This window comes from Daucus carota, chromosome 1, assembly GCF_001625215.2.
Source record: "Daucus carota subsp. sativus chromosome 1, DH1 v3.0, whole genome shotgun sequence".
Taxonomy (NCBI): Eukaryota; Viridiplantae; Streptophyta; class Magnoliopsida; order Apiales; family Apiaceae; genus Daucus; species Daucus carota.
Window position 1 is genome coordinate 56235615 of NC_030381.2, and position 11362 is coordinate 56246976.

Below are 11362 nucleotides of genomic sequence, written 5' to 3' on the forward strand. Positions count from 1 at the left end.
GCGCCACGTCAGCCGACCAAGTTTTTACTTTATATAGATATAAGATTTAGTATTACCCTATGTTGTTAATTGAGAAAAAAGTTTCACATATAAATAATTGAGTTTCATATATATAATTGGGTTATGGGTAGGGTGAAAATACATAACTGATGTGTACATGCCTTGTACTAATTTGGACAATTCATCCTCCCGTCAAATTTTTAACGTCCCTAACAGTAAGTGATCTGATCGAAAGTTTTAAAGAGTTTAGTTATTTGATTGAAAGCTTTAAAGAGTTTAGTTATTTGATTTAAAATTTTTTAAATTGGATAATCCAATTGCAAATTTGTGTTCATTTGAGTGATCAAACTGTCATTTAAATCTTAGACATACCTAAAAACCAAATCCAAACCGTATTTAACAGTGGTTCTTAAAAATGAAAACCAAATGATTAGGGGTTAGATTTATCGGCACAGAGCGGCTTTTTTAACAAAAGCAAGCCACTGAATTCAATTGTAGCAAGCGTTGAGACAGATCTTGAAATGGGTAAAAATGGAAGAAGGGTTGGTGGTGAGAATGGCGAATGCGAAAATTATAATGATAAGCACGTGAATCCTTGTGATACAAGACGACGACGACAAGGTAAAGAGGAAACACAAGGAGGAGGAGGAGAAGAAGAGGAGAAAGAAGGAGGTGGAGAATTTTTCGCGTGCTATCTGCTTACTTCCCTTAGCCCCAGATATAAGGGACACACATACATTGGGTACTCTGCTTTATCCCTTGACACCCATTTGAAACCCATTTGTGCTGTTTTTGGTAAATTTAATATTCAAATTGAATTAACCAAGTATACTGGGATGAGATTTTTCTTTGCCTAACAAAATTGTATGGGTTTTGACTGGGTTTGTGTGTGCAAGGAGAATTGGGATTTTAATGATTGTGATGTCTCTTTTTTGTCGATTTCCCAGATTTACGGTGAATCCAAAGCGTCGTATTAAGCAGCATAATGGTGAAATGACAAGTGGAGCTTTCAGAACAAAGAGTAAGCGCCCTTGGGAAATGGCTCTTTGCATTTATGGCTTCCCTACCAATACAGCTGCTCTCCAGGTACATACATCATCTTTAACCTTGCCGTTTGCTAACACAAACATCTTTATCCAAATGGATATGCTCTTGCTTCTCAGTGTAAGTACCTCCGTTACATACTTGTGATTTATAATGTTTCTTTTTGGATATCTTGCATTGATTCTCAGGAATTGTCTCATTGTCTGTTAGGTTGAAAGGAATGAGATGAAATGTACTCTGTGTGGTATCAAATTAAATTCTCTTTTTTTTTAACACTTCTTTAATTGATTTTTTCCAAATAAATAATTCGATGAAGTTACTTATACTGTTACAGTATCATCAATTCTACTTCTTTTATGCCCTTGAGGCTTGTCCTGACTACCTGGAGAATATTCTAGGGCAGTAGAAAATCAAGCCTAAATTATTCTGCTTGTTACTTGTAATTGTGCAGGAATAAATTAGCAAGCATTATATAAGTTATAACTTATTAAGTATGTTAATACTGAACTAAAACTGTGAATAAGCATAGAAACTACAGCAAGAAATATAGTATAGAAGCCATGGATGAAGAACTGTAATGGAACTTAGAGAGAGAGAGAGAGAGAGAGAGAGTTGCAGAGAGAAGAGAGAATACTATAGAAGTAAGAAGTAGTAGTAATGTACAGTTGTTGTAGTTTATATACTACTCCACTAATAGAAACAGAATAACAAACTTTGTAATTTGTAACAAACTATTAGCACCACTAATTATTACACGTGTATTGGTTCAATAATAACTCACATCAACTAATTTATAGTTATAAAAAATACTAAAGTAAGACACCAAACATAGAGAGTAGGTATATTCATGTTAAACCCAGATCTGGGTGCGGGATTATTAATTTGAGCATTGAGCTCTCGGTTATTGAAAATACTAGAACTCCTAAATACGGAACTATGTGTCCAGAATAAATAATCGGCCTGGAATTCAACCATGCAAATTTAGCATATTATACAACGTACTTTTGTAATCAGTGTTTATACCCAGAAACACAAATGCATATATAACATATGTTTATAACAAAAATTGTAATGACATTAAAAAACAAGTTCAATTTCTTTGTTTCGCTGAAGCATGTTGGGTTAGTGCTAAAAGAGTTTCAAATGTTGAAGATGCTCATTGTTTTTGTTTCGAATTAAATTTTGATATGAATTACCGATTTGCAATTAAATTATAAATCAGTGCCTATCTTTTCCTCCATTCAATTTTATATGAGAAATATTCATTTTTTTGTATGATGGTGATGTTAACACCAGTGACTAGACCTGAATGGAACTCCTAAATTTCAGTGTCATGGTCAAAAGTCTCGAAGAACATATATTTGAACCTATTTTTGGCAGTTTATGTTAGTCTAACAGACTCTGTTTTCTTGGCTGCTTTACTTTTGGTTAAGCATTTTAAATATGTAATATTATATACCTATATATTGGTTAGCTTTGGTTATATACCACAAATTGAAGATGCAATGATGATTTTTTATTTTTAAATGCAGTTTGAGTGGGCATGGCAACATCCTACAGAATCACTTGCAGTAAGAAAAGCGGCTTCTAAATTCAAATCATTGTCTGGAATAGCTAATAAGGTTAAGTTGGCATTTACGATGCTCGCATTATCCTCCTGGCAGAGGTATGACACGATTTCTGTTTGTATATAACGTGTGTTAAGATCATTTGCTTTTATTGAAATATAATTTTATAGAATTTGAATTGTACTACAAACTAATTGACCATATATTGTGTATGGTTGGTGTATATGGTCAGCCTGGATCTCACAGTGAACTTTTTCTCAACAAAGTACCAAAGGCACTGTGCTGGTTGCCCACCTTTGCCTGAGCAGATGAACATCCAAATGTGTTCTATGGATGAACTTCCATGTTATACAGGATATGAGCAGAAAGTGTATCATCATGTAGGGTCAGACATTGAAGAAAGTGATGGATTGGCAAAGTACAAGAAAGGAAAAAATGTTGGACTTGGCTATATTAAAGTCAAGGAAACATTAGACTGCAACACTGGTCCTAACTCAGTAGACTGTATAAAGAGGGCTGAAAAAAAGACTGCTGTTTCCACTCAGAATATAAGCAGGAGTGATTTGGTTCAACCAAGAAGCACCCTACTAGAATATAATCATCACCCACAGCCATCACGTACTAATAAACCCCTGGAGGAAGTAGTTTCATGCTCTCATGTAGCAGCTTTCCAGGGAAGTATCCTTTCACAGGGAAAATCGTGCAGCGCTGAACTGATTTCGCCAGCTGAAAGAGACATGCCAAATATAAATGTATTCGGGAAAGATGAAGTCTTAATTGTGGATCCTACTGTCCTTTCTAATGTTGAAGTTGTAGATCTGTCTACTCCAGAGACTGGCTGTAGAACTAGGTTACACGCCAAGAACAGACGAAATGATGAGTCAAAATTTATCGACTTAACCAAGTCCCCAGTTTTTGTGTAGTTTAAACTTGATGTAGCAGAGTTGCCGCTAGTAGTATAATGAGCAGCACAGAGAAACACTAAATTCAAGTAAGGGGCCGTTTGGTGAGGGGTAACCAAGAAAGGAAAGAGGAATCAGTCTCATTCATTCCCTTTGTAGGTGTTTGATTTGTAAAAATCGTCATTCCCTTTCTCCTATTTTAGTAATGGATTTTGGCTGTGTTCACTTGGATGGAATGAAATGAGGGGAGAATAGAATCAAAAATTATATTGAAGTTTTAAGAAGAAAGTATGAGATGATAGTGACAAAATATGAATGTATTCAAATTTCTTGTGAGAAAGATTGTAAAGAAATATGATGTAGAAATGGAATGAGTATTTTTTCCAAAACATGTGGGTTAGAATTATAGTTAAAATAGTCGGAATGGAATGATTGAAGGAATGAAAGTTATATACATTTTCTTTGATCAACACCATTTTTGAGTACAAAATTCATTCAATCCGTACTTCTTTATTTCGTATATTCAAATTCCCCACAGAGTTGTAGCCACTTTTATGGCTTCTTCCCGAGACAAATGAGCCAATGAGGTGCAGAAAATACTTCACTCATATCACACACATGTACTGCCAACAAGATTTAACATACTCGCAATCAATGAAAATAGGAAGCCTATGCTCCACAGGGACCCTGACACCTTTACTTCTCAAAATGTCTCTCACTGGAATTGTATTATGATAAAAACACCACAAAAATATTTTAATTTTATGAGACACATTAGTTGTATGTAATTTTATAAAAGGAATTTGGTAAAATTTGAATCATAATTTTAATTATAATAGACTGTTTATTGTCCTTAAATGAGATTATTTCTCATTTGATCATCTGTTATCTTTTTAATTTGAACTTTGATTTTTTTGTTAAGATTTTAAATTTAAATATTCTTGAAATAATGTTGCTAATTAATAATTATGTATGCTATATATCTCATAATTGAATCAAAATTTTAGGAATTTGCAATTTGATGTAAATTTTGTAAATATATTTTAGTCAACCATAAATATTTTAACCTATGTGCTTTCAATATCTAATCTTTCTCTAGTTCTTAATGTGGTTATGTTTATCCTTCCGTTTTAGATGTTATTTGAGATGTCGACATTTATTCAATTATTCACATATTTAACTTTTTATGTTTATATATTTAGAGTTAAGTTTTTTTATAGTGTTTTAATTACAAAACAAATCTGGTCTCCACGGTCTCCGATAAAAAGCGGTTATTAAAGAACTTTTGTCTATATATTTATTGAATATGAGACTTATTAATTAAAATTCAGTACTCCCTCTATCGCACCAGGTTCTTTACGTTATTTTTTGGCACATTTTGAGACTCCTACAAACTATACTTATATAATATATTTTCCAACTTTTTTTTTCTGGAAAAAAGTTCGACGTTTAAATTTTCATTCAAAAAATAAAAATACGTCATACAACAATACTTTACAAGAGTATCAAGATACATGCAAACAGTGTACGTAAACAATCTGACGGACGGATGAAGTATATTTTAATAATATGATACATTTCTTATTTAAAAAGATATATATCATATATTTTTGTATTACCGTGGAGTGTCATATATTTTTTGATCACATATGATGATCATTATGTGTCATTCATAATAATTTTTATCATTGTAGATGATTTTTATTTTCATTTTTAATAGTGAGTCATATATTTTTTAAATTAATTCATTCTTTATGAATTTAATATTTAAATATACATAACATATTAATTAATTTTGATGCAAATTAAACTTAAATACATTCATTTTTATGATTGAGATATATAGTTAGAATTATCATTATTTTCAATATATATTTACTTTGATATGTTTACCTAATGACTACATTTCTGTTACATGTTTATTATCATTTTATTTTATATTACTTTTACTTTATATTTTAATTATTGTTAACTTACCCCAATAAAAATTTTATAATTATTTGAATACATAAGATTTTTGAAGATAGTGAATACATAAGATTGAATTCATTTAGTCATGGCACAGCAGCACCTTTTACCAATGTAGTGACTAACATAAATATGGAATTTTTCGCCAGCTTTATCATGGTCGATACTCATACTTCTGCACAGAGGCAACACAACCATTCAAGTGGAAAACCTGACTCGAGAAACACTTCAATTTTTTTAAGCTATACCCACATGAGGCTTTGCTTTCCATGTTCTTTGCCGGACAATCTGTATATTGGATCTCCTAGTCCATCTGTAACAATAAAACCTTAAAACAATTACATTCTTCTAACTAGATTGATATAAATAGGGTAATAATAATATCTTTCACTTTGTTCAAAAGTTCCCTGCAGCCAGATTTTCCCAACATCTTTGTCACAGTAATTGCTTCATATGTATGTTAATTAAAATAATTCAAGTATCACGTGAACTTCACGCTTGCAAGTCTTTTTTAGATTTCCATGCAGAGGGTTTCTGAGCATCACCTCCATTTTCTACAGTAATCAAGGGGTCACTTTCACTTTCTTTAGCCTGCAACCATATATAAAAATTGCTGATCAGGGTTTTAGAATTCTCAAAATATATCAGTAAAGTAGTGAAAGGGAAACAATATCTTTCTCATCAAATAAATTAATCAGGCAAAAGTCTATATACAACACAAGAAATCTATGAGCATGAATGCACCTGGGATAACTGTGCTGATGCTTCACTTGCCTTCTGCTGTTGGCTCTCACGTGTGCAATAATAAGAATAGAGTACCATTCCGACAACAGCAACCAAAATGCCTAGAATGTTTCGCCAGCTAAATGGGTCTCGTAGAAGTATATAGCCAAATGCCAGAACCAGACATGTCTTCAGATGTCCTAGGACCTGATATGTTACTGGAGATGTCTTTCCAATTACCAGAAAGGTGCTAAAGTTTACTGATACTGATATTAGGCAAGACAATACAATGAATGCCTACAATATATATCATCAAAAGTAAAGTGAAGTTAGCAAATATTAAAAAGTAAAATGAGTATATAAAATTGCATCCAAATTTTAACTGCCTCTGAATGATAAGAAGGAATGGTCATGAGTCTCACCAGCACATACGGGGTATAGGTGAAAGAAAATACATTCTTATTGGTCAGAAAACCATCGACAAATGGGCCTACAAGGAACAGTGTCAATGCTTGATAAGGACATGATTGATATAGGAGTTGTGTTGAAGAAACTTTGAACTTCTTCTGAATAGTATTGGTCATCTGCGAACAACTAATCAAGGATTTACAATGACTAGGGAGTGGCACAAATAGGTTCCAGCCTGGTAAGTTTTCAATTTCTTGAAGCAACATATCTTTTAGGAATTAAATCACTTTTGAATCAGTAAATAAAAATGGAAGCCTGTGAATAACATGCACTATAAAAAACAAAGTCACTTCAGCCAGGATACAATTTGAGCAACACAAGTGGTAACCACAGCAAGCAGAGATAAGACACTGCCCACAACATTGAGCTGCAAATCAGTAACAGTTGCAATTCCAACACCCAACAGGAGCACAGTAAGCGAAAGCTGGACGTTTCTACTGCACACAGCAAGCATGGAAGTATACAGAACTAACATCAGCACATAATTTAACCACTTCACCCCACTATCCTTAGTCAATAATATAGAACTAACAGCAACACATCATCTTACAATTACAATCCATTAAAAGTCAATCTGTGAGACCCTTCATTAAAAAACTTTCAGAAATCCAATGCATCGAATCATACAAGACACAAGCTCATCAATACAGTAGTGTGCTTTTTTTGATGTCTTTTTGCTCAAATGATTTAAGTTGTGTACGCAACTCCTTTTTCTTTGGGTGCTTTTACATGTTCGCACCCCATTCAAAAATGAGTGAAACATTGTCAAATCTAAGAGGCAAAGTGCAATATACATAGAATTGTCCGAAAACGACTAGCAGCAATGGGGTTTCAACGGTTTTGACATACACAGTCCAAACTCCAAACTGGATACTTTGGTGAACAGAGTATGAGGTGAATTTCCTGGTTCCTTATGACGGCTACTGCAGTGGCAGCGCTTCCATTTACTCAGTATAAAAAGTTTATTTTAAACAAAAATAAAAATCTTGATTCTTGATGATAGAATTAGACCTGATATATATAAATGATATATTCCCAAAACTCAGTAAAATCCATTGCAGACAAATTGTTGGCTGGAGCCTCCACCCCTGAGCAGTGACAAAATCCAGAGAGGACACACTTTGGTGTTGTACATTTTCCTGACACTCCTAAACTTTACAACTTATTCCCTTCCATAGTTAGAATATTAATTGGGCTACACCATAGATCTTCTTGGCCTCCTTGGAAATTTGAGGCCAAGTAAGGAAGAAAAACTTAAACAATTGCCTCACATTTTACACCCACAATGAAGTTTAAGAATTTCACAATTTAGAATGATTCCACTATTGAAGATGTTTTACATTAAAACAATACGAGGCAATTTGTAAAGATAATAAGATAAACCAATTTATTGACACTAAAACTATAAACCACTAAAATAAAAAATAAAATACAAACCAAGAGAAATTATCCTTAAACGACATCACACACCCCTATATGTCATCACCCACCTAGGGCCCACCCTCACCCCCACTAAATCCACCCCGGGCCCGCTAGAGCCTCGCCAAGGTTCCGCACAAGCCCTAGACAGGCTCCAGACAATCTTAAGAGCCAAAACTTGGCCCGACCACAGTCCCACTAGACCCTACCCCGACCCTACTAGGCCCCACTTAGACCCTGTCTAGGCGCATCTCGGGCACCATCCCCGGTCCCAAAATCCTTCTCATTCTACTTAATCACATTTGTTTGTAATTAATTTGTATTTTAGTAGTTTGTATTGGAGTAGAACCCTATATACAAGTGGTATCAAGTTGAATAGTTGATGGTTATGATGCAACCACGGATGTACAAGAAAACTTTAATCTAGAATGTTCATGTGAACTCAAAGATTTATAATTTGTAGCAAACTGCTCAGTCTGGTGTGGGGGATATATCCCAGGGTGGCACAATCGAGAATGTTAGTAGTTGAAATCAACAGAATTCTATTGAGAATGTTAGTGAGTTTGCTTTAGAAATTAGTGAAATTCCACTGAGCTTTTAATTTGTAAAATAAGGGAGTTTATAAGACTCTATATGTGTATGTGTGTGTTACTTGTATAAATCTGTTAATTATAACAACTATATAATCGGAAATTACTGAACCTATATGTTAATAGTACTATAATATGATTGTGCTAAATAATTAATCAAATTTTATAATAGTTTATTCCGTTGTTTTTATCATATGTTGGGTATTTATAGTCACCAATAGCTAATTAGTAATTACTATGTTAGTGATAATATATGCTGATTTGTCATGTGTGTAAGCAAGTTTAGTACTAACTTTGAAATGACATAAACATTGTGGTATAAACACACACACATCACATCACTCACGTTATTTACTTATGATTAATACGTTGACTAGTCACACTCACATCACCTAGCCGACGAGTGGAACTCCTGTAGACTCGGTTCGACTATCGTTGCGACAACATTAATGAGGAACAAATCTAGGATGGTGTGGTACGGGTGTAAAAAACCTATTCTACAGGAGTTGAACACATGCTAATGGCAGGTCACTCACTAATTTTTCAGGATACATTAAGTAGTTGACTAGTTGTTCAAGGTTAATAAAAATAAAAGAAAAAGAACATTGTACCAGTTGTCATTTGAACCTAGGCCATGGTTATGTTTAATTTAAATAAAAAGAGTTCAACCACGGAGTCACTATAACTTTTTACTACTAGGTCGGGTAATTTATATACACAAAAAATAAAACAGCATCTGCAAATCCAACCCCAGTTATTTAATATGATCTGCAACAGCTAAACCCCTTTTTTGAGTACAAACAAGACATACAAATATAAAGAAAAAGTGGGAGCATTGGGCAAGTACCCCAACTGTAGATCCTTCCCTAGGAAGAAGGTCAAATTACATGTTTAAACTTTAACAAATAAAACCAAGATTTTGTCCCTATCTAGCAGCTTTGATCTCTGTGTATTCAACTAATCATACCCTAGTAGCAGAATCAGAGACTGTGAAAACAGGCTTGAATAATTGATACAGTTCATATTATTTTATACAGTATCAATAAACGACATAACAATGTGCAAATTTGTACCAACAAACAAGACACGCTAAGATAAATACTGTAATCCAAAAAAGAACCCGCAGGGACGAACATGCTGGTGATTCGTGGAAACATATCACACATTTATGTAAAGAAATAATTATTTTAAGATGGCCTCTGATCTAAAGTGCATGTAGATTCAAACTTCTCAACTCATAAGAAAAAACAAAAGATTTGACCTCCAGATCAAGGATCATTGGAGAAGGTTCTGTAGTTCTGATATCAAATATTCAAAAGTTGTTCAAATTTGTAGAAAGGCATATGTTACGAAATTCTATACAACAGATATTATGAAATCCATAGCAAAGGAGAAGGTGCATATTGCTTATGTGAGTGCACGAGTCTGACGGACATAAGATTGAAATATATGACTTTACCTAAATTGCTTACGGAAGAAGAGAGTTTCCAGAAGTACTGTACAAGGGATGATTGCCAGTTTTGTCATCTGCAACCAAAGCAAAAGAGCACAGGGTCGGAGAACCGAGACTCAGCAATATTGTGAGAATATGACGACCTGCTTCTGGTATGTAGATAGGAACATGACATGTGTGGGAGAGGGCTAGTTACCATTATACAAATAACATACTAACAGGCGCAGGGTAGAGAAATTCAGATATTTGATATCATGATACCAGGCTAATATGCTTCTAGCATAGAGGAAAAAAGGAGAGAAATTAAAATCACTTATCGAAAGTAACTAGTGTCTAAGTCTGGCCTATATCAAGCATCAACAAAGGCTAGGGGATTAGTGAGTGGGAAGTTGAGTGAGGTAATAGAGGTTACCTGGTAAAATCCAACTGAATTAAAACCAAGGCTGAGATTCAAAAGTCCAATGGAAGTTCCATTTAATATTCCAAAACCCAAGACAGTTTTCTGGTCAAAACCCTTGTGCTCGAATAGCTTAACCCACAAAGCAACATGGAGTGAACAAAAAGTAACCAGTAGGTGCCAGCTTGTCAAAGTCGTTGCTGCAATGAGTATTCAAGTAAATAGAAGAAATCAATCCATAAAGAAAGCCGGATGCAAGTTGAATCAACAAAAATGAAGACAAAACGATGCAAACTGACCAAAGCAGAAACCAAGGGTTGTTATGAGGGCCTTGTTGCAGATGACAATGGAGACGGAAGAAACAACAGACAAACTCAAAGCCCCGATGGTCCCCAGCTGAAAACGCTGCTGCTGCTGCTGCTGATTCTCACCCATATTCGACCTAGATACAGACCAAGATTTAATCAAGCCACTACTCATATTCGTTTAATTATGACTGTTTGTAAAGGATGATGATGACTGTTTCTGATTGACTTGCACAGACCACATGACTACCAAACCCTAGATCTACAAATAATCCATCTATTCTTTCTATTAATAGTTAGAGATACAGATGTAGTAGATGTACAATCTTACTCACCAGATGAGATATATATATATCACACTATGTATATCACACTTGGATCGCTGCTTATTAGCACAACAGAATTGCAATTAATAACAACAATATACTCCTACATCCGTCGGTCGGGCAGAGTAACTACGACTTCAATTGAATTTTATTCGTTGTACGCGCGCCTTGTGCCTCCCAAGTCGCCCTCCAATTTTAG

General features: G+C 34.3%; 2 protein-coding genes across 3 annotated transcripts; one reads left to right on the forward strand and one right to left on the reverse strand.

Annotated features, from left to right (window-relative positions):
- The first annotated feature begins 390 nt into the window (after positions 1-390).
- Positions 391-3984, forward strand: LOC108207709 (uncharacterized). Its single transcript, XM_017378144.2, has 4 exons — positions 391-742; positions 948-1086; positions 2577-2710; positions 2845-3984. The coding sequence occupies exons 1-4, from the start codon at positions 522-524 to the stop codon at positions 3533-3535; spliced, it is 1185 nt and encodes a 394-aa protein (XP_017233633.1). The 5' UTR covers positions 391-521; the 3' UTR covers positions 3536-3984.
- A 1695-nt stretch (positions 3985-5679) lies between these two features.
- Positions 5680-11339, reverse strand: LOC108204788 (UDP-xylose transporter 3). Of its 2 annotated transcripts, XM_017374401.2 has the most exons (9): positions 11173-11339; positions 10832-10974; positions 10548-10732; positions 10142-10209; positions 6978-7110; positions 6628-6789; positions 6227-6502; positions 6028-6073; positions 5680-5795 (listed from the first exon to the last, which is right to left on the reverse strand). In XM_017374401.2, exons 2-9 carry the CDS (start codon positions 10965-10967, stop codon positions 5725-5727), a joined length of 1077 nt encoding a protein of 358 aa, XP_017229890.1. In that variant the 5' UTR covers positions 10968-10974; positions 11173-11339; the 3' UTR covers positions 5680-5724. The 2 variants fall into 2 exon arrangements, with proteins under 2 accessions (XP_017229890.1, XP_017229889.1); XM_017374400.2 differs by lacking the exon at positions 11173-11339 and having other exon boundaries at positions 10832-11158.
- Between the last annotated feature and the right edge of the window lie 23 nt (positions 11340-11362).

Bases quoted from the DNA above. Each gene is read 5' to 3' on its own strand.
- LOC108207709 (XM_017378144.2), top strand. From the start codon at position 522: ATGGGTAAAAATGGAAGAAGGGTTGGTGGTGAGAATGGCGAATGCGAA. The intron at 1,087-2,576 runs GTACATACATCA...TTTTAAATGCAG, and splicing joins CCAATACAGCTGCTCTCCAG to TTTGAGTGGGCATGGCAACA. The intron at 2,711-2,844 runs GTATGACACGAT...GTATATGGTCAG, and splicing joins GCATTATCCTCCTGGCAGAG to CCTGGATCTCACAGTGAACT.
- LOC108204788 (XM_017374400.2), bottom strand. From the start codon at position 11,012: ATGAGTAGTGGCTTGATTAAATCTTGGTCTGTATCTAGGTCGAATATG. The intron at 10,733-10,831 runs GTCAGTTTGCAT...TACTCATTGCAG, and splicing joins AACCCTTGGTTTCTGCTTTG to CAACGACTTTGACAAGCTGG. The intron at 6,503-6,627 runs GTGAGACTCATG...TATATATTGTAG, and splicing joins CCTATACCCCGTATGTGCTG to GCATTCATTGTATTGTCTTG.